At 33.1% G+C, this 27974-nt stretch overlaps 4 protein-coding genes and 1 pseudogene across 5 annotated transcripts; 1 reads left to right on the top strand and 4 right to left on the bottom strand.

Moving 5' to 3' along the window:
- Positions 1 to 11113: 11113 nt before the first annotated feature.
- Positions 11114 to 13407, bottom strand: LOC148191366 (putative methyltransferase At1g29790). Of its 2 annotated transcripts, none has more exons than XM_088102029.1 (2): positions 12889 to 13407; positions 11114 to 12757 (listed from the first exon to the last, which is right to left on the bottom strand). In XM_088102029.1, the coding sequence occupies exon 2, from the start codon at positions 12736 to 12738 to the stop codon at positions 11284 to 11286; it is 1455 nt and encodes a 484-aa protein (XP_087958155.1). In that variant the 5' UTR covers positions 12739 to 12757; positions 12889 to 13407; the 3' UTR covers positions 11114 to 11283. The 2 variants fall into 2 exon arrangements, with proteins under 2 accessions (XP_087958155.1, XP_087958156.1); XM_088102030.1 differs by lacking the exon at positions 12889 to 13407 and having other exon boundaries at positions 11114 to 12480; positions 12564 to 12684.
- A 247-nt stretch (positions 13408 to 13654) lies between these two features.
- Positions 13655 to 14879, bottom strand: LOC148191365 (RING-H2 finger protein ATL67 pseudogene; annotated as a pseudogene).
- Positions 14880 to 18792: 3913 nt separating this feature from the next.
- Positions 18793 to 19730, bottom strand: LOC148191364 (late embryogenesis abundant protein At1g64065-like). Its single transcript, XM_088102031.1, has one exon. The coding sequence runs from the start codon at positions 19556 to 19558 to the stop codon at positions 18899 to 18901; it is 660 nt and encodes a 219-aa protein (XP_087958157.1). The 5' UTR covers positions 19559 to 19730; the 3' UTR covers positions 18793 to 18898.
- A 2281-nt stretch (positions 19731 to 22011) lies between these two features.
- Positions 22012 to 24166, top strand: LOC148191363 (uncharacterized). Its single transcript, XM_088101654.1, has 5 exons — positions 22012 to 22374; positions 23172 to 23326; positions 23525 to 23591; positions 23678 to 23729; positions 23814 to 24166. Exons 1-5 carry the CDS (start codon positions 22053 to 22055, stop codon positions 23935 to 23937), a joined length of 720 nt encoding a protein of 239 aa, XP_087957780.1. The 5' UTR covers positions 22012 to 22052; the 3' UTR covers positions 23938 to 24166.
- A 1073-nt stretch (positions 24167 to 25239) lies between these two features.
- LOC148191362 (3-methyl-2-oxobutanoate hydroxymethyltransferase 1, mitochondrial-like) lies at positions 25240 to 27955 on the bottom strand. Its single transcript, XM_088102305.1, has 5 exons — positions 27440 to 27955; positions 27163 to 27369; positions 26939 to 27085; positions 25737 to 25790; positions 25240 to 25654 (listed from the first exon to the last, which is right to left on the bottom strand). The coding sequence occupies exons 1-5, from the start codon at positions 27842 to 27844 to the stop codon at positions 25424 to 25426; spliced, it is 1044 nt and encodes a 347-aa protein (XP_087958431.1). The 5' UTR covers positions 27845 to 27955; the 3' UTR covers positions 25240 to 25423.
- Between the last annotated feature and the right edge of the window lie 19 nt (positions 27956 to 27974).

The following is a 27974-nucleotide window of genomic DNA, read 5'->3' as shown; positions in this document are numbered from 1 at the left end:
ATTCTCCTGGTAACGACTATTGTTGCTGCTCAAGATAAAAGGTCTTACTCTTATGTAATACTTTCAAAATAACTTTTTTATTACTTTATTTGTATCATAACTTTCCTTCTCATGGAAACATCAATAAACTCCTTTAATTTAAATTATTTCTATCATTATATATTTATACCTATATATATATATAATAAATTTTAAAAATATGTAAAAAAACAAAATTTAAAAAAGAAGTTGGAATGTCACCGAATTTTATAATGAGATGGGGAAAAATTTTCCAATTATTTTATTGTGACATAATTTTTTTTTCATTCCATTTTTATAAGTCTAACAGCTAACGAAATCAAAATGTGATTTTTCTCAGCATTTCCAAGGTTTTTCTATACACCTAAAATCTTTTTCTTAATGCTTAAATTATTCTTCTTATGAAAGTATTTTTTTTTTCTTTTTTATATTACCCAACCCACCTACTATTAACTTTTAATCTTACTTTTTCTTAATCTAAACCTAACGTTACATCTCCTTTAAATAACGTTTCATTTAAATTCATCCACTTAATCTACCTTAAATATATTGTTTGAAACTGACAAACTATCTTGTATTCGGGTATTCATGTCGGATCAATGTATAAAACTGAATCAATAAAATGTAATAATGGATTAGGGCAATCGGGTACGGAGACTGAGTTGCATTTTCGTGGGTATCCGACCCGTTTGAAATAATATTTTAATATTTATATGGTTGATATAAAACTAAAGTTTTATGAACCCTAAAGTGAGGTTACAAAGTGATTGAGGTGTCTTGCTATAACGATAGTTTCTATTAGATTGGATTAAACATAAAATTCAAATAATCGGATATAAATTTAAAAATATTAAATTCGAATTGTGATGGATTGATTAAGTTGGATTTGAATGCTATACAATCTTACTTTCTATTTCATTACTTAATAATACAAACAGATTATTAATATTATTTTGACCTATAACTGAGATTAGGCGGTTAGATATGACAGTTTATGATTTTTTTTTCTTTTTCACCTATACTCCTGTAATTTATACTATTATATGAAGATAATTTTTTTTGTTTATCATTTTTTCCTCTCGAGTTTCTTTAATCTAATCATTTTTAAAATTAAATAAATAAAAATTATCTGTAAAATAAATAATTATGTTTTGTTATTATAAAGAAGTGAACACATATATGAGTATATGTTTTCAGTAATCTATATTTATATATAAAAAAGTTTCTTTTTAGTATTTATATTTGTTTTCTAATTTTATCATTTAAATACATATTTTTAATTAAAGTAATTATTTTATTAATTTTACTTTATAATTAATAATTTTTTAAAATTTAACTCTTCTTTCTTTTGACTATTTTTTTAAACTTAACATTTTTTAGTTATAAAACTCTTACAAAGTAAATAAAAATTACTTACAATAAATTTGCAAAAATAATTTTAATTTTATAATAATAATAATAACAACAATAATAATTCTATTACTTTTCATTAACATGAAAAAATATTATATTACATATAATACATATGTTTTGACTGGTATTAAATAACGTAAATACAACAATTAATGTTAAAAGATCGTTTTATTATATGTTTATATAAGATAAACAGTTTAAAATTATAGTAGAAAATGTATGCATATTTTTAAAATAATGGGGAAATTATAAGGATTATTTATATTTAACAAAGTATTTGTAATGTATACTAAATCAAACAAAAGTATAAGTTTTAATAGAAAAAATATATTTCGAAATCAATAATAATAAATATTGCTAATTTAGTGTTTCTTTTTTGGTATTTTAAAAAATATATCTGATGCATATTACGTATAAAAATTTAACATTTAATGTAATTTTAAATAACATTATTCTTTCTTAATACTCCCACTTTTATTATCAAGAATCCAGATAAATATTTTTTTTTCTTTTTATTTTTGTTATATTTTAAAAATATTATGCAATAATGTTACTTAAGACAATTATGTAATATAATTAATATAAAAATTGATAAACGTTTCTCTTTATATATATTTAATACTTTCTGTAACATCCCAAAAATACATTATAAAACCATATCATAAAATACTCACATATTAATAATATTACAGTTCAGTTCGAAAAGAAAGAGTATATGGTTCGGCCTTAACCTCCAATTCTTCAAGAGCCTCTTCCAACAACTCCTCCTTCTACTCACATCCACAGGATGATTATTGCAACAGAAAACAAACAACAGGAAGGACAAAACAGACAAGACAAGAAATAGGGTAAGCTTATGTAATTTAATTAATTCAATACACATATAATTCAATCAACCCACCAATCATACATTAAGCAATGAACGATCACTTGACTCTGACTGTCAGGACTGTATGAATTTTGTGTAGCTACGACGTTTTTGCACCCGGGTAATGTAGTAGCTGAGATGTCCTCAACAACTGCCACCCAAGGTTAGTCTGTTCTTACATCGCCAATCTTAACCTTATGGACTAGGACCTCTGCCATTCTCACCATGATTTACTCCTCTCTACTTGAGAATGAGTAATCATAGAATATCAAGATAAACGCCACCTTAGCATGACCACATTCATACTTTACCAATCCATAACAAATCTTGAGATATTCCTCCCTGGAATACTCTTTCACATCCATACCATTCAAATCACATCATACTTTAAAGTCATCATACTTCATTATCAATACAGTCAAACCAGACCAATAAAACCAAATTCCATCTTAAAACAGAGCTTAAAGAGATAACCTAAATTTTAGAAGTAAGACCGACATGAGAGAATATTGTTTAGATTATCATAACCGAACGCTTAGTGTAAGACCGAGCGACCTTTCACTTATCCATAGAACAAGACCGAACGATCCATACGAGACAAGACTTATCAGAAGCCTAACACTTATAATAATAAGAAACGTTTCCTTGATACTCAACCATTTTGACCGAAAGGTCTTTACTAACAAAACTCAAGGAATGTATGGAATACTATAGAATACATACAATTAAACCTGACTGAAGGTAAGTAAAGTTTTTATCAGAGACCTAAGAGTTTAAACCGAACACTACAAACTAAGGCCGAACACTTTGGAGTGATGCCGAACACTCTTAATACCCAAAGAAGATATATTACGGAATATATTGTATAACCGAGCACTTATTTCGAAGCCGAATACTACTGAGACCGAGCGCTTGATTTGTGACCGAGCACTACTAAGTTAGGTTTATGACCAAGCACTACTGAGATTATACAATGAAGGAATATATTCTAATTACAATTACATATGACTTATTTTCAATAAAGGATAAATATAATATTTAAGAATTTAGGTATTTTTGAATATCTTAACTAAGCTGATTTAAGAAGTACAAAGGAGAAACTATACTTAGATCGAATGCTCATTTACATATATAATAATATAAACCGATCGGTCATTAACTAAATTCTCTACAGAAGAATTCAGCTTGGACCGAATGTTCAAAGGAAAATCAAACGGTAATTAATGACTATCGGTGTCAAACACAGGATTATATAGAAAGCTGCAAATTGAAGATCAAACTCTATCTCAACCCAGTCTACCTCAATTATAAATCATCCACTCATAAAAACAACATACAGTAGCACCAATACTTCATATTCATCAAATAATCAAACAAACATACAACCATTCAGAACAAGAATCATAATCAAATTATATAAGCTTCCATTACCTCTTAAGCTTAGCCGTACGCTCCCAATTTGTATAGGATAATTCACCACCAGAAATCTTACGCTCCTACGGTCACGATTTATGAACTTAAACCAAACAAAATACCAGCATTGTGCTCAGAATGAGTTGGCAAACTCATGCAACCAGAAACTCGGTTTACATGTGATAGAAAACAACAGTGCTGAGAGAGGGATGAACTTACCAACTCAAACCATCAGTTTGATTGGTGCAAAGTGAAGCTCTCGGCACCAGGGAGACTCAGACGTGGTCTGATTGAAGATTGGAAGAAGAAAAGGGTAAGATTTTGTAGAGAGAAGAAGAAGGTTGTAGAGAGAAGGAGGAGAAATGAAGAACTCAGAATATTTGGGAAAGAATGGTGTATGCAGAAAAGTGGCACAAATTTTGAAAACTTTAACTTATAAACTACCATCAAAACCGATCGGCCACTCAGCTACTCACACCTGTCTTCCACTTTCTGATTTTCACTAACACCTGTCTTCCACTCACACAGGGTTTTTAAGGGTCCTGACACTTTTACTGTGCTCAAAAATTAAAATCAAGAGCTTAGACACATATTTATTTCTGTCTCAATTTTCTTACATGTTTTTTAAGAATAAAATTATGATATATCCATTGAGTTAAGCAAAAAGTAATTTTTAATTATGAGATGGAGTGTTGAAACACCATTCTCTGTATGCATTACTATTTGTTCAGATAGAGAGAACCAAGGTTGGTTTTAGAATTTTTTTTCGTTAGTTCTCAACAACGACTTAACATTATATATATATATATATATATATATATATATATATATATATATATATATATATATATAATATGAAGTAGTAGTCATTTAAAAATAATTAGACTCAATTATTTTAATATTAAAAAGTTTTAATATAAATAGTTATGTGAGAAATGAGTTTTATTATTTTAAAACACATAATCTCTTTATAAGGATAAAAACATAATTTCATTTTTTTAGTGGGTAACGGGTATCCGAGGGTTAGATAATATAATACCTGCATTCGACCCATTTATAAGCGGGTATTAAAATACTCGTTACTTGTAGATAACTGCGGATACAAACTATCCATCGCAGATTTTATCTGCAAATATCCGCGGACGCAAATTTTTTTGTCATCCCTAGTTGCATTTCTTATCTTAGTTTTCTATATGACTCTCTGTTAATCAGTGGTTCCAATGGCATACCTGATCATGATTCCATTGTTTGTAGGTGCAAATAATGTCCTTTGATCTATTGAAGTTATTTGAGATTTGATAGGATTGTTCGGTCATTTAGCAAGTAAGGAAAGCTAACTACTAGTTTTGATGTTGCTAATGTTTGAATCAATTGTGTTGCATGCTTGAATTGGTTTGAAATTGATAAATTGGTATATGGAATTGTTGAATGTGAGCTTGCTTAAATGTCGCTGTTTTGTAGTCTAATTTCATGTATTTGGAGTGAATATGTGTTTACGATATTGAAAGGACCCTGCATTGGTTGCTTGTTGAATGTACCTATTTCAGGTTGTTTGAATTGGTGGATTTGATGTTGTAATGAGTTAGGAATTTTTGTTGAACTGTAGTGCGGTAAAAGGATAGGGTTATGGTTGGTGTTTAGTCTAAAATGGAGTTTTGCTAGGTGAATTTCTAGAGGAGTTGGTTTGGGAAGGAACTTAAAACTAGTACAAAAAATGATTTTAATGTTTGTTATTTAGGGATTTTAACGTCTGATCTCGCACCGACGTCTTATTGGGAGACGTCAATGTAGACGTCAGATAGTATAAGTCAGACGTCTATATAGACATCGGATAGTACAGGTTAGACGTCTATATAGACGTCGCATAATACAAGTCAGTCGTCTGACTATGGGCGGCCGACATTTAATGTCCTGGAGGAATTTGGCTCTGTAATCTATTAGACATCTGCATGTGCCCCGTTCAAAAACACAGTGGAGGGAAATAGAGGAGTGCACCATTCAAAAACGCAAGAATCGCCGGCTAAAAACGCTCAAAATCACTGGCCAAGGACACACACAAGAGGGGCTGACGTCTAAGACCTATTTAGACGTCGGTGTTGACTGACGGACGTCTAAGGACAATGGAACAGTCACTTTTTCAGGCAATTTGGCGTCCGGTGGGGGATGGGGGGCTGACGTCTAAATAAGACTTTAAATGTCAGTGTGGCGGAATCAGACGTCTAAATGATAACTTTTGGAATTCTGACTACCTCATTGGTGTCCAATGGTTGGCCCCGACGTTTAAATAGGTTTTAGACGTCAGACACTCTGAACCCAGACGTCTAAAGCCAATTAAAATATTAATACTTTTTATTCATTCGTCTATTTTTGGCGTCTAATTGCAGGGGCGAACATGTATTATTCTTTAGACGTCGGAGACCCCCCAGCCGACGTCTAAATAGTGATTTTAATTACAACAATGCTATCAATAATTTTTTACATTGGATATTCAGTGGTCAGACGTCTAAAGGGTGACGTTAAAGGCCTTTTCTGTACTAGTGTAAGGATTAAAGTATGTTTTTTTGTCAATTAAGACTTATTTAGTCTTTTAGTTCAACAAAATATGATATGTATGGAGTGAAATGTAAGGTATGAGTTTTTCGGTTATAGGTTTGATCTGATGGACCTTGTTCTTGGCCAAATAAGCAAATTGGCATTCAATGTAAGTCATAAACATGTTTTTTAATCAATTCTAGCATCAAAAATACTAGTTTGGTAATTTGGATAGGTTCTGAGTGCATTTAGATCAAGTTTAAAAGTTGTTATCATATGGTTTAACTTTGAGTAACACTTTGTGGCATTGAGCACAACAAAACTCGAGAACTACTAAACTCTAGGGTGTTGAGTGCTACAAAGCCAGAGAGTTCTTTGGTTTATGGGTGCTACGCGCCACTTTTTCACTCCAAGTTTTGACCTCATTGCTCCATAATTCGTTGGACAAGAGGTTATGATCGCTGGGCGAACGTGTTTATATGAACAATAGCATTGGGTGGCAGGAGATGGGCGTTAAGCATGCCCTGATTTAGTTTTTGTTCAAGCTTTTTGTGTTGTTTTGGTTTGGTTATATTAAAATAAGTTCTTTTATATCCTATATATGTGTATTATCATAATGATGATGTTACATGGACTGAAATATAATTGTTTCATAAATGACTATAATATAGTAGTTATATTTCGATATCTTCTTATTGTTGATTAATACTTATGTAACTTTTATTTGATAGTTTTTTTGCTATTAAGATAAAATGTTACAAACATAGACTAAAATATTACATAATACATATGTTTTCAAATGCTTTTATTTTCTAATTGGTGACTAATCGGCGGAGGTGAATTCGAAGCCAAAACAGGCAACCAATCGACTGTCAGACAAAAGCTAACTAGAAAAGTTAAATATCATTAATGACCAATTAATACGTTTAATGGTCATATTAAGGACGAATATACGGTATTTATGAGTGATTGACAGATTATATTGCCAAAAAATATACTGCACTAATGGTTAATCAATGGACTTGGTTGTCACAAGTCCTATAAATATACAATTGGTATCCAGAGATCTTAATCTATTATAATAAAATATAGACCTTTTTATGAAATATATCTGACTTGAGTTGTCAGCGTGTTTTGTGCAGGTCAACCCCCGATCGGTACTAGGAAAGGAGCAACAAGTTCGAAGCGGGGAAAGGAGGAGCGGAATAGTGTTCTCGGTCTACTTTACCGAAACATTTTGGCACCCACCGTGGGGCTGAGCGACATCCCCATGAAACCACGAGTAACGACATGTAGACGTGCGCAGCCTCGACATTGCTATTTCGGATAAATACCAGGTTTTGCAACAAGAGTACAAAATTCCGTAATAATTTATAAAGACATGTCTTTTGTTTGAGAACTTTCAGGAAGGTTCAATCCTACCTACTTTCAACCTTGACAGGTTCACTTTTGATTATAATTTATAAATTATAATATATTTGTTTAACTCATCTTTGTGAGTAAAAATATCCTACAGAGGAAGGTTCAGTTCTATGTTCAACCTTGACAGGTTCCACTTTTGATTATAATTTATAAATTATAATATATTTATTTAACTCATATTTTTGTGAGTAAAAATATCCTGCAGTAGAAGGTTCAGTCCTAAGTTCAACCTTGACACAATATATTATAATTTATAAATTATAATATATTTCTTTAACTCATATTTTTGTGAGTAAAAATATCGTGCACGGGAAGGTTCAGTCCTACGTTCAACCTTGGCAAGAATTACGTGTCTACACAGGAAGGTTTAGTCCTACGTTCAATCACAGGTTGCGGGGCGATGGCACAAAACCCAAGGAACGCTCTCCGAGAGCTCCTGGTCCTAAACTGAGCGATGAAGAGTGTTCGTGAACTCTCACTCTCGTCCACAAAACCCAGGGAACGCTCTCTGAGAGCTCCTGGTCCTAAACCGAGCGGTGAAGAGTGTTCACGAACTCTTACCCTCTTTCATAAAATCCAGGGAACGCTCTCCAAGAGCTCTTGCTCATAAACTGAGCGGTCACAAGTATTCGACCATTCGGTCTTAAACTACAACACATCGCCCGATGATTCAAAAAGGTAATCACTCTTTCCCACCACTTTAAATCCGTTCGACATATTTAAACCCCTTCGCACCTACAAACAACTGCTCAGGGTTTGGGGGGGCTTAATGAACTATACCATGGTGACTGGTCGGCAGAGGAGAATTCAGAACCAAAACAGACAACCAATCGACTGTCAGGCAAGCAACAAGTTCGAACCGAAGAAAGGAGGAACAAAATAATGTTCTCGGTCTACTTTACCGAAACACTAACTAATTGGTTTCAATAATAATTAATACTATGTAACGTATTTTTTTAATTTTATTAATGTGGTTTTATATTACATATTTAGTATAAGTATAAATTTTACATCTTTATAATTAATAAATATTTAAAAACAAGTTGGTTATTCTAATATTTAAAATACACTTTATGACCAATAATAATATAATACTTATATTCTAATATTCTAATAATTTTAATTTATTTGACTAAAAATTTAATATATAATTAACTTTAATGATGTTATGTGATATATTTTAAATTTTAAAACCACTATATATTTATTAAACACATTATTTTCTACTTTAAGCTTACTTACAATAAAAATATTTTTATTAAATATAATAATATTATTTTAAGGTTCATGTACCTATATGTGTATATATATACATACTCTTTTTCTTCTCTTACATACATATACGTACGTATAAGCCTTGAAAACTAAAGAAATTCAAAAGAATGAGTTACAAGATGCTATTTTTTCAAATTTTTTGTTTTGCTCTTCTATTATCTTCAGGTAATCAATTTATTTATGTTTTGTTTAATATGTTTTTTTAGTTGTAAGTTTTTTCATCCTAAACACTTTATATAAATAAAATGAGATATATATTATTAAATTATAGAAATTAAATTGTTAGATATGAGTTGATAAAAAAAAAAAAAAGTTGATGTAGATATAATTTGTAATTAGATTTTGTATGGATTTCAGGTGAAAGCAGATCCACACCAACACCTCCTGGAATGGTATGCCAATATGGAGGAGGATTTTGTTCCAAACCTGATAGTTGTCACAAATTTTGTATGTTCTTTGGCCATAAAGGCGGTGTTTGCGCTTTACGTGGTCAGATATGTTGTTGCAAAAATTAAAGAATGCTTCTGTTATGTAATACTTTTAAAATAAGTTTTTTGTTACTTTATTTCTGAGACAACTTTCTACATGAAAATATCAATAAACTCTCTTAATTTAAATTACTTCTATCATTATATATTTATATTCATGACTTTTTTATATTTATTTTACAATTTTATTATTTAAATAATTTTTTAATTTAGAATAATTATTTTACTAATTTATCCTTTTAAATGACTTTTTTTAAATTTAAATATTATTTTAATTTAACCACTTTTTAAAAACCTTACATACTTTTTAATTAAAAATTACTTACAAAATAAGTAGAAGCTATTTATAATAATATTTTTTATATTTAATTTTATGAATATAATAATAATAATAATAATAATAATAATAATAATAATAATAATAATAACTTTATTATTTTTTACTACTTAAAAGAATAAAGTAAACTCACGTGCACATACGACAGTGTTTTCAGTATTATATATATATATATATATATATATATATATATATATATATATATATATATATATATATATATATATATATATTAGTATCGTAACTTAGATCTATAATACATATAAATTAAATTTTATTTATTAAATATAAATAATAATTTTAATTTATTTGATAAAAAATATTAACTGATTAACTAAAATTTTTAAAAAAATTATAAAATTAAATATATAAAATAAGTTTTAAAAGTATAAAAAATAAGTTTTAAAAGTATAAAAAATAAATTTAAAAAAGAAGTTGGAATGTCAGCCAATTTTATAATGAGACAGGTTAAAATTTTCCAACTACTTTATTGTGACAGATAAATTTGTTCCATTCAATTTTTGATAAGCCAACAGCCAACGAAATAGAAATAGATTAAGCTAACTCTTTTGTCAATCTCTAATCTTAAAAGAAAGAAGTTAGGTATGAACAATAATATAAGTGTTATATTATTCCTATGAAACTTAAAATTATAAAAGATAAAATATAATAAAAGAAAGGTAAAATGTAAACTTTATATTGAAAAATATAATTAACAATTTAAAAGTAATGAATAGTTTACTATGATTTTTTATTTTATTTTAGTATTATGACATTTTTAGCATAATAAAAAATTATAAATGATAACTAGAACATTCAAAATATCTGGGAAGTGCCCAATATAAATTCTATCTGCATTGAGAATCACACACATAATTTACTATTTTGAATTGCTCATGCTTCTTAGTTTGAATGACTTATATGGATTATGACACTTACAAGAGACTTCATTGAAACTTTTGTAGCATTATGGAGGCCGAGATGGTGAACTATAGCAACCGAATTTATCCTAAAAGTAAAGAGATCATCATAAACAATGTCTATTTTTTCTGTCACTGAGTTTCATCCATGGATGAGTATCATAGACATTGTAAACAATATACAACAGACTAGGGAAGAAATGAGAGGGAAAAAATAATAGCAAAATCAATGATGTAAAGTTGGAGCAAATTTTCCAGAGAGACAGAGAAGTATATTCAACCATGAAGCTTCTTATTGACATATATGATTTAAGGAAAATGTCTTTTTAACTATTTTTTTTACAATTTTTTTATAATAATCTACGTGGTAGCTTCTGATTAGTCTATTTTAAATATATGGACCAATAAAATAGTGACACGTCTGTTATAAAAATTGTTAAAATATCATTGTACATAATTTAAAAACAGTCATTTCTAGAAATACATGAACACAAAGCACAAGACAACTGAGCAACATTCAGAAGTAAGGAGTCTCAAATATGAACCTAAAAAATGGTTGGAACTGCATAGGTAAGAAGATAACACTATAATGGAAGATCACCTGAATGGCCTGGGAGGCTTCTCTAAAACAGCAGAAAAGAACATTTCTTGATTATCTTTATCAAGCTTTGGAGCAACCACCCATTTGAGTTTCTTATATCTCAGCATTTTGAAGGCCTTCAAGTAATCATACAAATCTTCCTTCAAGCAGAAAAAACTGTCAATCCAAAGCAAACCCCCTGGCCTCAGAACTCTGTCCCAGTCATACAATATGAACTCAAGGAGCACAAAATCAATCCATCCATCAAGAAACCTGGTTGTGTGAATCAAATCCAGGGTGTTGTCAAAAAATGGAAGCCTCTGATTAATAGTCAAGTAGAGAGGAACAAGTCCTCTGAGAGCTATCATTTCATTGAAGGGTGCTCCAAAATTGATTGTGGCAGAAACTATTGTCACATTGAATTCCCTCATCCTAGCAGCAAAAGTCCCAGTTCCAACACTGAAGTCCAATCCCATTCTGATCTCTCCTGGCTTCATTGCAAGAACATCTGATATAAGGAAATCTGCTGTCTGGTTTGAATCAGATTCCAGGCTCATCCATCTAGGCATCTCATGGCTGGTGAGGTTGAAGCAGTGTGCACACTTGAAGAATCCCTTACCAGTGGTGTTGCCAGCGAGACAAGCAAAGTTCTTGCACCTGTATTGACTCCATCGAACATTTCTATCATCAGGGAGTTTCCACAATGATTCAGTGATGGGAAATGGTTGGTTGTATAGCTTAGGGGCCCTTGAAAAGCACCTTCTCCTTGGTAAAGGATCACAGCCATGAACCATGAGCTTTTGAGCCAGTTTCCAGTCATCATTGCAGATCTCTCCAACGTCATAATCCATGTATTCTTCAAGCTCTTCCTTCATGGCAAAGCACGCATGGCCTATGCTGGTGAAGCTTGCATTAGCACCCATAAAATTTTGTTTTCCTAATCTGTTAGGCTTGATCCTGACATACTTGCGAATCTCTTCTCGAAGAAAGTAATCGGCTGGTTCATCTGATCGGTTCTTTCTTCTCACCAGAGGATGATTGGTGAAGCTATCATTTTGCTGATTATTCCCTTCATTGTGTTGATGAGACGTCGCTGCTGACTCAAGAAGTCCTAATATATCAGCAAGAAATGAAGCTTGCTGGAATGCAAATGATGACGATGATGATGGATCCTGTTTTGTTTCCCTCAGTTTTTCCATCTGCTCTTCAATTTTCTGAATCACAATTTCAACAGTTATCATCATCACTTCATTTTCGTTCCCCTCAGGATTCAGATTTGAGTATAAAGACTCAGTACCGAGAAATGACTTGAAAGAGAGGAACTTGGACATGGCCGCAACAGAGAGGAGAAGAGCAAGAGCACCAGGTATAAAGATAAAATAGTAAACACTTCTCCACTTTTTTAACTTAGTATTAACATTCTGTTTTGTCATTCCCTTATCTTCAGGACTGTGAATACCAAAAGATTTCATGCTCTCAAACCGCACACACCTTGAAGTCGATATATGCAGTTTCAGATTAACAAATAACTAAATATTTGGAGCTCAAACACAAGATCTCATACAACCTTAGCATAAAAACTGACGTTGAAATAAGAACAGAAAAACAGATCATGAAATTACCTTCAAGTTGATTACTTTGAAGCTGAGAGTATGTTCTCATAATTTATAGAAACAACATGATAAACCAGAATGAACAACTGGATGCAAAGGATACTGAGATAGATTTTTCCATATTCTACGTACATTAATAAATGGAGTTTGGCACTTCTCTGGTGCATTGCAAGCACTCTTTTATTGATTGCTTAACAAGTACTTAATTTCAATAAGCCAAAAGGGATTGTCAACCCACAAACCTATCTTGCATTTCAGGTAATCACAACTTGCTGAAAATAATATTAACAATGTGTGGTGATTATTCAACTCTAGCACAGATATAGAGGAATGCCAATAGCAAGAAACCAGAAAATACTACTGAGGATACACAGCCATAGTTAATGCCACAGCTTCAAGAACAAGCTGGCGCCACATGCATCACCACCACGTTTAGATCATGTAATGTTCTCAAATGTGCAGTGCAACTTAAGTAAGGCTAAAATACAATTCACTACTTAAAGCTGGTTTGCACAAAACTAGATAAACATCTCACGATTGGAATACGACAACGTGAATATTGGCCAAAAACAAAGAAAAGAAATAGGCAGAAAACCTTGTTTGTCCCGGGAATGAATGAGCTCGAAATGAAAGCTGTCTAGTAATGACGACAACCCCATATGGGTCCATCATTCGAAAACCGGAAAACATAAAGTGTACCACAAGTTCACAACCAATTTCTTAGCCAAATTAGAGAAAGTTAATAAATAAATAAAAAATTAAAACCCCACAAAAGTGAAAGAAAAAGTGTAATATTCTCGCCAAGAGATTCCACACTACTAGGTCAAAGAAACAAAGCTAGAACAAGTAGTACCCGTTATCCAATGTCAAATCGTTACCAAATCATGGTACTAACAAAACGCGATCGCGGATAATTTTCCCTAAAAAAGTAACATTTGGTACAAAGTCGGTCCTTTACCAATAATTCTACACATGTTCCCACCCCCACCTCTTCATTTTCATCTCAATTTTTTTTTTGAAATAAAAAAACCCACCATCTCCCTTTTACAGGGAAGATTTACATTTTGCATAAAGTTTTGATACAATTTTTCTGAAACGATTTCAGGGACCCAGTCTGATCAAAATTGTAGTTTTATCTCGTCGAGGCCTAAAAAACGAAACTTTTTTTTATTACAATCAAGATAAAACTGCAATTTTGAAAAGAAAACATTACTGGATGTTTTTCATCTAACTTTCCCAGTGAAACCAAAACCCCGTAAGAAAATTCACCTCCTCCCCCTAGCATCGGCGGCGTACTGCGAGAGCGGCACGACCTCCTGAAGCGGCGTGGACAGCGGCGTGGGCATGGGGGAGTTCCGGCACACGGGGCAGGAGCCGTTGAGCTTGAGCCAGGGGTCGAGACAGCAGAGGTGAAAGTAGTGTCGACACTCGGGCATCATTCTCAGCATCTCCGAATCCTTGTACTCGCAGAGACAGATGGAGCACGTGGTGTCGTAGCCGCCGTCTTTCGCGAAGGGAAACTTGGGGTAGGAGTTTATGACGGACTGTTCGAGGCCGGAGACAGCGTCGTTCTGTCGGGCGCCGTCGTCGTCGTCCTCGGCGACGAAGATAACGCGCGGGAGGACGATGCCATCAGGGGCGTGGGGGTTGTGGCGGCGACGGCGGTGGTTGTTGTTGCGGTGGCGGAGGGTGCGGCAGCAGAGGTAGGAGGAGAGGATGAGGGTGGAGATGAGGAAGAGGACTCCGAGGGCGATGGCGATGGAGTAGCCGAAGCCGAGGTTGGTGAAGTAAGGGGTGGGGGGTGGAGGGGAGAAGGAGTTGAGGGAGGACATTGAAGAGAAGAAGATGAAAAAGAAAAAGAAATAAAAGAAGAAGAAGAAGAAGAAGGATGAGTTGGGAAATTCTCCATTTGTGAAAGGAGAGGGGAGAGAATAGTGTAAGTGCATTATGTGTTTGTTGTGAGGGCCAAAGGAGGTGGGTGGGGGTATTAGCTGCTGCATTTAATACTCTCTATTATGCTTTCAGGAGCCACTCTACTTCCACACCCCATTTAATTCCTGCGCTGGATTCACCATAACGTGGATCAAACACAAGCACCACACTCTCTGCTTTTATCTCTGTCAACCAAGTCTTTTTCGTTCTTCAACTTTCCACTTTTTTTTTTTAATTTCATTATCAGTTTTTTGTACATTCTTATATTAAAAATAAAGTATGCAAATTTGTTACTTGCAGTTACTAAGAGACAGTTTGGTTTGGATGGCCTTTTGTTGATGGGGGAGGTGAAAATTTTGAACTTGGACGTGGCTCGGATGAAAAGGATGTGTGGTGGAGCGAAAGGGAGTGTTTGACAAATCATACAACACTTCCGAGGTAACTGGAGCTGTATGTGTACACGCAATCTATTCTACGGATTGCTTGTTTTGTTGAAATTAACGTTAGTTGGACTTCTCAACATAGGTTTTAAACTCACTCTCGCTACCGTTGGTTCGGTTGGATCAAGGTGTGTCCTCAACTTTGTTACTGATTCTATTATGAACTGCACAAAAGAAGAGAGCTGAGTTGGTAACAAATTATTAGTCCATGATTTAAATTAACTGTCCATTAAGTTATTAATTCAGACTTAACCCATAAGAAAAGAAAGAAAAGTCATACCAAACGGTTAGAAATTTGAGGAGGTTTCAAACTGAGCTCTGATATCAGTAATTTATTTTGTTCCGTTTCTATTTATTACACAGGAGTTGGTAACCTCTTATCCTTTATCTTCAAGCATTATGCCATTACTTAATTTCCACCCTGGTGCAGGACTGAAGGCATTGTTCCATTCCATCCTTGGTACCCTTATTCATGTGAACAATTTATCATTTGTAACATTGTCAATCAATACCTTCAAATTATATTACAAAGTGGGTTTTAAGCCTAACTCAACCCCACAAAACCGGCTTGTAGGGTGAGGTTTGCACCTCACTAGAGATAAGGCCAAATTATAATATATAAGTGAGCTGCAAACCTCACCCTACAAGCCGGTTTTTTGGGGTTGAGTTAGGCTTAAAACCCACTTTCTAATATGGTATCAGAGCCTGGTTAGAGCCTATCCTAGCGAGTTCTGAGTGGGCATTCTATTCTTCTATTCCACCCGCTATCGGGCCGTTATCGGACCACCCAATTTCTACTATCACGCACGAGATGTCTATACCTCGGCGTGAAGGGGGTGTGTTGGAAGTCCCACATCGACTAGAGATAAGGCCAATATATAATATACAAGTGAGGTGCAAACCTCACCTTACAAGCCGGTTTTGTGGGGATGAGTTAGGCCTCAAGTCCACTTCTAATATGGTATCAGAGCCATGGTTAGAGCCTATCCTAGCGAGTTCTAAGTGGGCATTCTATTCTTCTATTCCACCCGCAATCGGGCCGCTATTGGACCACCCAATTTCTACTATCACGCACGAGATGTCTATGGGTGTTACTCCCTCCACCCCCACACGTCTCTTCCTCCACCTCCCCAATTTTCTAAAATGCCAATTATATCCTTCTAAAATGACAATTATATCCTTAAAAGTTAAAATTTTTTATTTTTATTATTTTAATATTTTAATTTATTTAAAACTTCTGATTTACTTCCCTCTGCACCTCTTCCTTTCTTCCATTTCCGTTTACCTTTCTCTCTTTCGTCAAGCTTCTTCTCCATTTCCGTTTATCATTTTCTCTTCCGTCAAGCCTCATCAACCTTTCACTTCTATTTCTCCATTTCTTTCTTCTTCATTTAAAAACTAACCATATATAACATTTAAAATTATAAATTTAAATATAAATTACTGTAAATAAAATAAACAAATAAAATAAAAACGAAACGTAAAAGGAACACTGCCTCTGCACGGATGACATCCTTCAACGGATGTCAACATCCGTTTAAGGCAAAACGGATCCGTTTTGCCTTAAACGGATGTTGACATCCGTTGAAGGATGTCATCCGTCCAGAGGCAGTGTTCCTTTTACGTTTCGTTTTTATTTTACTACGTTTTGCGGCTCATGCAAGGATTATAGGCTTGGATATTAAAAGGATTATTGGAAGTATGGGAAGGGTTTAGGGTTTAGGATTATTGGATGGATTATGACTACGTACCTGGAGAGGAACCACGACAAGGACACTACACCACAAACGCACTGCACCACGTACTGCACCGAGAACAAGAAGAAGATTGTTTGATAATTCTTTTCACGATCACCAAGCTTTGCAGAAAAATATTTTACTCATACAAGGAACTACGTAGGTTATCAGTGAAATATGTTATAAATGAATAAAATTAAAAAACAACAATTTTAAAAATAAAATTTGACTGAGGGGCAAAATAGTAAAGGAAAAGTGGAGGAAGGGGCAAAATAGTAAAGGGGAGGTGGAGGAAGAGATGTGTGGGGGTGGAGGGAGCAACACCCGATGTCTATACCTCGGCGTGAAGGGGGTGTGTTGGAAGTCCCACATCGACTAGAGATAAGGCCAATTTATAATATATAAGTGAGGTGAAAACCTCACCTTACAAGCCGGTTTTGTGGGGTTGAGTTAGGCTTAAAACCCACTTTCTAATATGGTATCAGAGCCAGGTTAGAGCCTATCCTAGCAAGTTCTAAGTGGGCATTCTATTCTTCTATTCCACCCGCTATCGGGCCCTTATCGACTAGAGATAAGGTCAATTCTTACTTTATAAGTGGGTGCAAACCTCACCCTACAAGCCGGTTTTGTGGGGTTGACTTAGGCTTAAAAACCCACTTTCTAATATCTGAGTGGGCATTCTATTCTTCTATTCCACCCGCTATCGGGCCGTTATCGGACCACCAAATTTCTACTATCACGCACGAGATGTCTATACCTCGGCGTGAAGGGGGTGTGTTGGAAGTCCCACATCGACTAGAGATAAGGCCAAATTATAATATATAAGTGAGGTGCAAACCTCACCCTACAAGCCGGTTTTGTGGGGTTGAGTTAGGCCTAAAACCCACTTTCTAATAAATTAAGGACAAGTTCTTTTTCAAACTTATTACTGGCTATCTTATAGTATATCTGTTCTACTCACAGTTGGCTATATTGGGAAGAGAACATGTATGTATCAGGTTCAAGGCTTAAAGCCATGTTTTGATGTTTGGTCAGTTCAAAAACAAAATTTAAATGGTAAGAGATTCTTATTGCGAAAACTGTATATAAAATAATATCAGTAATTTCTGTCAAATTCTAATAGTCTTTATTTTCTTTTCTTTTCTTTTTCTGTTAAGGAGGAGAATGGCTTGCTGACAAGTAGCTTTGCAGTCTTATTCTGGTTAGTGACTTCTTATGAACTCAGATAGTGATTTGCATGTCCTTGAGAGAAACCTTTTAAATACTAATTGCTTAACCGGTCAAGCAATCACATACAGACACACAATTGTTGGAAGTTCGTAGAAATATTCTTTGAATAATACAGCTCAACTGATTCATAAATTCTCTCATTTTCTATTCCACTCCCTTTGCCACAGTTGGAGCAGAGACTTGCTCAAAATAGCATTGAACCTTTCCACACACAAACTATGTTCAGTATAATACGAAGTTTGCACTCTTCAACAATTAATTAGGAGCACCAAACTGAAGAGGAAATCATCACATGATCCGAAATTATATAATCTTGATCGGTTTTCCCCAAAATTGTTACCACATTCCATAAACTATTACATTTTTTTTATAACTATTACATGGAGATTGCTAGTGCTTCATGATCTCTGATTATATAAAGCAATTCAAGAACAATTTGACTTTTACTGATGTTAAAACACTCACCTGGCCATTAATTACTTCTATATTTCGGTCCTTATGCTTATCAGAAGTTCCAAAACAGCAATACTATTTTCAATGAGGAGAGAAAGAAAGAAAAACAAACATCCCCACAATTTCAAAACCGAAAACCAGAACAACATAGAAAACATCTCATTATTTTTGCTATAAGAGTTACACAAATATATTCAAGGAAACTAAACTAAATCAACACATGGACCACTAAAGTTTAACCTTCCGTACACAACTCTGCTCCTTAATAGCCTGTGTTGAAATATTAAAAGTGGTGGAGCAGTTCATTTTTACAACAACATGTCTCTTGAACAAGTTCAAGATCTTCACCTGCCCCGGAACTCTGGAGAAGCTACTCATAGTCATCAACCCCGAAACCAGATCCGTCGTAAAATCCGGGCTAGAAACCACCCGATCCGTGATAACATCAATCGTTACATTCATCCGTATTGTTCTTCTAGCCTTTGCCCTCCCAGGTGGTCCTCTTGCCTCCCCCACCATGAGACCACGATAGTACAAACTCGTGGTCGTGTTGCTATACCTAAACGATGCAACGTTGGGGTTTTTCACTGACACATCTGCCACTAGGGACATGTTGGCCCTGGTTTGAAGGGTCATGGTGTTGGAAAGTTCGAGCTTTGTGATCCTGACCCCGTTCATGGTGATCACAGGGTCCTTGACACGAAATACTGTGAAGATCAAAACTATGATCAGTATTGCTAGGAGAAGCAGAGAGATCAATGGGCAAGCACATCGTTTGATGAGTTTTTTGTGAGCTTGTCTTTTGGGGTGAAGAGAGGAGTCATCTTCTTCACTGCTTGGTCGCTCTATTGCTGGGGCCAAGGGTCTTGCTTGCTCCCTATCTACCATGGCTGGCTTAATTGGAAAATGGAGTTTGGGTTAATGTCGGAAAACAAAAGTTGTGTTTGTTGTGTTATTTGTGGTGTCGTGTTATTTATGATGTTTAAAGACTTAATGTGTGACCATGTAGGTGGCAGTGTGGGTGGGGCCCATGTTTCATAAAATCGGTTGACTTTTTTAGCAATGAGTCCACGAATTCGTTTCTGGTTGTGCAGAAATTTCACCGCTTTGACTAATTAGTTTCCCCAACCTCCCACACAGTACCATATGTGTTAGAATTGGATGATTAATTTTACCTATTTTTTAATAACTTTTAATTAGTAATAAAATATATTTAAAAGAGTGGTATTAGTGTTTTTATTATTGTGAAATTATGAGTATAGAGCTCAATTTAAGACGTAAATTTTGGAAATTTTTATACGTTTTGGTTAGAAATAAAGAACGTATATTGAAAATGAAGATATGACAAAAACATTTCTTAACATTTTTCTATATTTGTACATTTTGTTTTTTGTGGGAGTAATCCTCATATCAGTGGAAGAAAAATTTGAGCCCAGCAATCTTGTGTTTTAGTTTATTGCTTACTTACAAAGAAGGTATTTAGGCTTTTTTTTTCTTTTCAATATCAGTGTAATTTTATTTCATAATGTTTTATTTAATTTAATAAACAATTAAATTCTATCTTTAATGTAGTATCGAAAATTAAAAAAAAAAGTTTATCTTTGTGAGATTAATTAGGTCTATGTATTATTGGTTATTCTCTCTCTCTATATATTATAACTTAATCGCTTGAAATCTCCAATATCATAAAATATGAATAGACTTTAACCAATCTTGAAAGTGATGATTTTTCAATATTAAAAAAATTTAATTTCTATCAAAATGAAAATTACATTAGTAAAAGATTGTTCTATATTAAAATGACTTGTCATTTGTTCAAATTGAAGCATTTTGGGACATTATAGCCAAATGAAGTATTTCGTTTGTCTCAAAATAATTATTATAATTTAAGATTTGTTTTATAAAATTAAGATTAATAAATAAATTATTTTTTAAAAACAGTTTTATTAAAATATATTAATTTTCAATAAGAACGTTACTTTTATTCTCTATTAAAGAACAAAAACTTTTAAGAATTATTTAGCAGTAAATTAGAGAAAAAAATATTTTTATTAAAAGGATTATATATGTTTTTATTCTTTAATTTTAATTAAAGATTTGAAATTAGTTTCGAAATTTTGGTTCAATTTAATTTTTAATTCTAAAAAATGTGAATTTAAAATTTTAAATCAAATTTTATTAAATTTATTTATCGTTTTAAATTTTAATATAATATTTAAATTATTTACATACTTTTACCCTAATATTAATTTAAAAATATATTAAATAAATTTAATAAAAAATGGTTAAAAAAATAAATTTATACTTTTTAAAATAGGAAAGTAAATTAATTTAAAATTTTGAAAGTTAAGGAATAAGACATTTAATTTTTATTAAAATTATAAGAATATTAATTTATGTTTCCTTTCTAAACGATAAATTCTTATAAATAGTTAAGTGAAGTAGGTTTCCCATTTGTGATACTACAAGTTTGGTGAAGTGTGTAATAATTCTAATTGCTTACCTTGTGCTTGGGGAAAGCGAATACTCTTTCATTGACCACTTTTAATTTGGTTTTGCCATCTTCCTCTTAAATGACGTATATACACTATTTTCATCAGAAGAAAATCATATATTTCGGAACCAGGAAATTTAATGATTAAAAATCAATTAACGATATTTTTCGTCGTAATTACAATAAATAAAATTAAAATATCGTAATAATTATATATTTAATATTTAAGTTTTATTTCAAGAATAGTTATTAGTATGACCGTTGTTGTTTGGAGGAGACATGATGCTTCAACCAACTCAATGACCTAACCAGTTTTCACAAAAATAAATTATTATTATTTATTTAATTTAATCTCATTATTAATAAAATATTCAACAAAATTTAATCATTTTTAAAAACGTGACCACTTTTTACTTAGTTAACAATAAATTTTTAACACAAAAATGTTAATTATTTTAATACGTGTAAGGTTTTTTTTTATACAAATATTGTATCTTAGGTATCACTATTTGTTTTAATATGTCTAAGGTAGTTAATTAATAATTATTTTTTTATGTAAGGTAATTTTATGTAAGGTACTTTATAGCCAATATAATGATATTTTTTAAAATTAATGACATTAGTTTTAAGATATAAAAAGAGACATGAGCTACATGTTAAAAAAATTTCTAAATCAAACAACTTAAACATTTTATTAATTAAGATAATCAATCAGTAAACTAACATTGAACATGGGCAATGCATTAGTAATGGTGATCCCAGAATCTTGCTTTGTCGTGTTTTTTTCTTGTGGCTATCATTAATTTGAAGCGTAGATATTTAAACAAAGCGCAGGCAGAAACTAGCAAACGCCGCTTCGATTCTCTCTCACTGTGTGTGTGTTGTGCCATGGCATTAACAGTCTTTTCTTCAATCAACACGACTCATCATAGCACTTTCATGTTTCCTCTGAAACAACATCATCAGAACCTTAGAATTCACAGGTTGCGATGCAGTGGAACTAACCCCAATGAAGAGTCGCAGCAACCACAGAACAATGCCCTTCTCAAACTTGCATGGTATAGTTCTGAGCTTCTTGGCATTGCAGCCTCTGTTTTCCGTTCACCTACTACTGAGGAACCTCCTCCTCAGCGGCTTCTTCAGACCATTCATCGTGCTGCAGTTGTGGACACCATCAAAGAAGACTTCCAAAGATCCTATTTTGTCACAGGTTTTCCCTCACCCACTTGCTTAATTTCTCTGGGTTATTTCCAATTTCTTTCCTTTCGTTCATTAGAGATGAATTTGATACACGAACGATGTATGGTTTCCTCTCTCACAACTCTGCATTACATTTGAGTTCCCGACATGTTTTTGATTGGCAGATCTTCTACCTGAAGTTTTAAGACTGTGATAAGCACTTTTTTTTAGATTCTAAATGATTATTGCACATTTAATAATCTGATTAATCTCCCTCTGGTAGTGGTTGATCGGTTGATAAGCTGTATGAAACTGGTACAGTACTTCATTTTCTTGAATGTAAATTGTTTGTTTGGAGTCCCAAGTTAAATAGAATGAACAATTTGATGTGATACTTAGCTTTGAGTTGAACTTTCCTCTTCTTATTAAGTTTTAACATTGTTCAAGCCCTCCTTTTAAAACTTGAACTCTTATGTGTAACCTTGGCTTTTATTTATGCATCTTCAGGGTTTGATGGATAATATATTTTATTGCAAGCTTCACTGAAGTAATTGTCTAGTTACAGGCAAAGACAATATCATTACTAGTATATTTAGAACTTCTCCATAAGCGAGTCTAGGAGAGCATAATAAAGAAAAAGGAAATGCAATGAGGTTTAACTTTGATAAATTCTTATTCTTTTAGTTTGTGTATAAGCTAATTCTCCAAATCATTGCTTTTCATACATTGACCACTTGACAAGAATAAAACCACACTGATGTTACTAGCAAGTAATTTCACTGTATATCAGACAGTTCACATGGTGAATCTGCTCTTCTCAACCATCAGGAGATCTGACACTAAATGCTTATGAAGAGGATTGTGAATTTGCCGATCCAGCAGGATCATTTAAAGGGCTTCAGCGTTTCAAAAGGAACTGCACTAATTTTGGATCTCTTCTGGAGATGTCAAACATGAAGCTTATGAAGTGGGAAGATTTTGAAGTGAGGACAACTTTTCATTCATTTTCCTACATTTTTAGTTTTACAAGTCTTGTTCCTAGTCAAGAGCATATTGTGTTCATTGCATTTGCTTTCTACTACACATGGATTTAGAAACTCAAGTAAAACCTGTTTCTTATTTACCTGTTTAAGGTTTCTTCAAATGCTGATACTGCTTTTACACACATGTTTCCATGATAGGATAAGGGAATTGGCCACTGGCGATTCAACTGTATATTGTCCTTTCCTTGGAGGCCTATTCTTTCGGGTACATATCGAACTTTATCTGCGTACACTATCATAATAATTCATACTAAATGCAATGAAATTTGACCATGTTGATATATGCTGCAGCAACTGGATACACAGAATACTATTTTGATGCACAATCTGGAAAAGTATGCAGGTGATAAAAACTGTCATTTTTGAAGGTACATGTTTCTACCTTTCAGTTTTGATCAATCATCTAAATGTCTACGAAAAATTTCAGGCATGTGGAGCACTGGAATGTTCCCAAAAAGGCATTGTTCAAGCAAATTCTAAAGCCTAGCCGTGGATTTGGCTTAAAAGATTATGTGAATAGGTGGTTGAAAATGGTGCAGATGAAGCTTTAAATTACAATAGTTCTGCATATTACTATGAAATATTGGGTTCTTTATGTAACCGGATGAAGGTCTCTAGCTGCAAATACATAGAAGAATTAAGGATCAACTTGGATACTCCTTGTATATTTTTTAACCAAAAAGGATAAACAGATAGAAGAGATGTAACTTATAACATTTTTCCTTTTATATTTTTGTCCATACATAACAATACAGTGAATACCGTATGTATTTTTAGTTATGCTTATTGCAATAACTGAGTATTAAGCCTATAAAAGTTAGAAAACAACTACGTTAGCTCTATAATAATAACAAATAAATGAAATATGGGAAAGAGAAAACAATCCATTCCTAAAATTTATGACAAGATTGTAAAATGTTATTTAAATTTAAATTTATTTGATTTGAAATAAGTCTGTTGTGTTAATGAGAAATCAATTATCGTTACTATAATTTTTTATAAACAACTGAATTGAATTACAAAGTACTTTGATTTTGACCAAAATTAACTTTCATTCAAAAGTTGATTATAGAAAAATTATCTGAATTGACATATAAAATATAAAAAATGATAATTGATATCTTCAGAAACAAAAGTATACACTTAGTAACATAAACCTATGTTAATAATATGTGTGTATAAATATATATATATATATATATATATATATATATATATATATATATATTAAGTTAAAAAATAAAAAAACATAATTAAACATTCATATTTTGAATTATTAAATGAGTATATTTATTTAATTGAGTGTCAAAATATCATCATTCATAGAATATTTTGGATTTGTTAAAAAGTAATTATGGTTCCTTAAATTTATCATAAATTGTATAAATTGGATTATAAAGTACCGCGTTAGTATAATTTCTTTAGCGTTTGTTAGAAAAGGTAAGAGATTTAATATAAATAACTATTTTTGTAAGGAGTAAGGAAACGGACTTGCATTTTTAGTCACTAAAAGTATATCTAAATATAAACATATAAATAAGATTACTATATATACAAAAATTGACATTTATACACATCCTCTCCCTGGAGATATGGAGTTAGTGCATTTACACAGGGTTATATGTTTTCTTTCAGGTTTCATTAATTTTTAAATTCATGACAAATTTGAATATTTTTAATTATGTTTTTTATTTAGTTATTTCTTAGTTTATTGACTATATAAAATTTAAGTATTTTTCTTAATTTTTAATACACGAAGACAAGAAAAGGACACGATAAAAAAATAACAATCATATCACTCACATAATAGAAAAAAAACAACCCACTAAAAGCAATATAGGATAAAAAAAATCATCTAGTTGAACAGGGTTTGCTCCATTAAATTGCTTCAAAACAGGGGTTTATTGTAGAAATTCCATATGATATTGGACAACAAAAAATAAAGTTTGTGAAACATCAAGACATTTTGCATTGACCTTGATCAACAAAAGGATAAAAAGAAAAAAAAAAGTAATTTAAATGCTTTAATTTTGTCATCTAAGCCGTATCCATTTTCTGAACTGCTTCAAATGCTGCGGACGCTGCCTTGTCCAAACCTAACTTCTGCAACTCACTTGAAAAAACATCTGCATCTGTCTTGCTTATTTTGTAGGGGCTATGGTGAACATCAGGAAACGAACCATTTGTAACATCTTCCTTATACTCCAGTAAAGCTTTATTGATGACGTCTCCTACACGTGCATACTGCTTACAGAATTTTGGAGTGACCTAAAAAAATCATCACCTCAAAATTAGCAAGGAATCCAATAATGTCTGAAAGAAAAACAAGGTTACAAGATGCTAGAAATACCTTTGCATGGTGGGGGTGTTGTAGCATACCAAGCAGATCATGGTAAACCAGCACCTGCGTGAACAATGAAACTAAATTATAAATCCTCTGTTTTCCATTTACTGGGAAAGGTTTCTTTTGTTTCTTCCCAAGAAAAGCAAATATAAAATTGAAACTCAAACAATGCCCTGTTCAGTTATCTGAAAATGACTAAGGGATAATCAAACTTCTAGCCAAGAACTTATGATACTCGTTAAACTAACACATTTAATATTTAGTCAATTATTTTATAGGTAAGCTCAGTTAACACCAGATTGTTTTAGTCAATTTTTGATAGTTAAACTTCGTTAACATGCTACCATCCGAGTCAATTTAACTATTGAAATTGATTAGGAATGACAGCCTTAGGTGTTTCCGCAAAATGAAAATCAAGATGTCACAAGAATGTATCTGCATAACACCGCCATCAAAATTCTATCATTTTTATTGACTATTATTTTGTTTAAAATAGATATTAATAGGAAATTATTTAAATCTTACTAGTATAATTTTTTTAAAATAAAAAAAGAAATATCATAATTTTTCTTGATCGTAATAAAATAATTAAAAGACTTTTATTTTATAATTGTTTAATTCCACTTTATAATAAAAATACATATTTAAACAAACTAAATATTAAATGAAGAGGACAAACATAAATGAAAAGAATAATACATCGTTGTTGTTTTGTTTAAGAACAGAAACAAAAATCTACCCATAAAATTTATTTATTTTATTGAAATATTAGTCATTTGAAATTAGAAATATCACCAAAATTTTTATAATTTACTGCTAACCTGGACGTAAAAGAAATCAATTAGCATTAACCAGAAAAATGGATGCGTAGTAGAAGAACAGTCATGAAAAAAAGGTGTAATTGCATATTTTGGTTAAATACATGAAAACGTGTAAATGCACAATTTTTAATCAAAGGGAAATAACAACACAAATTACAGTAATCTTATCTGTAGTTATAGATGGTGGATATACTCAAAACCAATTTAAACATATTAAAGCCCAACACAGCAAGATGACGAAACAGCAAACGCCTTCAAATAAAGCAAAGATAGGCAAAAAAAATTAGTTACTATGTAAGCCGCACTCATCTTTCACTCAAAGAAAAATAGAAAGAACATCTCAATAACAGAACACTAGCAAAACGAAGGGAAATCAATCCAACTGACCTGTCCACTGCAAAAGGGTCCAGCACCAATTCCAATTGTGGGAATTTGAAGGGCTGCCGTTGCTGCGGCGGCAACGGGCGGAGGCACACATTCCAGAACAACAGAAAAACACCCTGCTTCTTGCAAAGCCAATGCAGTCTCTACAACCTACACAAACACATTCCTTTCAGTTTCAGAACAACAATAGAATCAATCAATTCCCAAATAGATGGACAAGAGAGAACCTTAACAGCACTGGCAACATTTCTTCCTTGAGGTCTAAACCCCCCTAAAACACTAATGGCCTGAGGAGTAAGACCCACATGGCCCATCACAGCAATTCCAGCCTCAACAATAGCCTTCGCTGCAACAATTCTGGAAGGAGACCCTCCTTCAAGTTTTATCGCATCCATTCCCCCTTCCTTCAGAATCCTAACCGCTGTATCCACCGCCTGCAACACTCAAAAACATTCAACCATGGCTGAAACAATTAAACAAACACCACATGCGCACGAACAGCACCTGATTGGGATCGGACTCGTAGGTTCCGAAAGGCAAGTCCCCGACGAGGAGCGGCGTCTTGGCGCCACGTGCCACGGCGCGGCAGTGGACAAGCATCTCGTCGAGCGTGATGGGAAGCGTGGTGTCGTGGCCGTGGACCACCATGGCAGCGGAGTCGCCTACGAGACAGATGTCGACGGCGGCGGTGTCGAGGTGGACGGCGGCGGGGTAATCGTATGCGGTGACCATGGTGATAGGTTGGGATGATTTGTACTTCTCTCTCAAATGCCTGAGCGTGACTCGCTTGTTCGGGGTCTGCGCCGTGGGACCCGAATAGACGGTGTTCTCGGGAACGTTGCTGAAGCTCCGCAGAAGACTAGCCATAGAGCCACGAGAAGCGTTTCTCGCTCGCAATAAAGACGCCATTGTGCAGTGAAGAATGAAGGGAAGGGGAAACACAAATTGGATTCACCAACTACTTTCAAATCTTGTGATCATCACTACTGTATGTTGACTCGTAAAAAAAAAAAAGTATCTCTGTTTCTGCTATTGTTCA

The sequence above is a fragment of the Vigna umbellata genome, chromosome 11, assembly GCF_029865625.1.
Source record: "Vigna umbellata cultivar VRB3 chromosome 11, Vumbellata_1.0, whole genome shotgun sequence".
Classification (NCBI taxonomy): domain Eukaryota; kingdom Viridiplantae; phylum Streptophyta; class Magnoliopsida; order Fabales; family Fabaceae; genus Vigna; species Vigna umbellata.
This window is presented reverse-complemented; position numbering and strand designations above follow the sequence as displayed.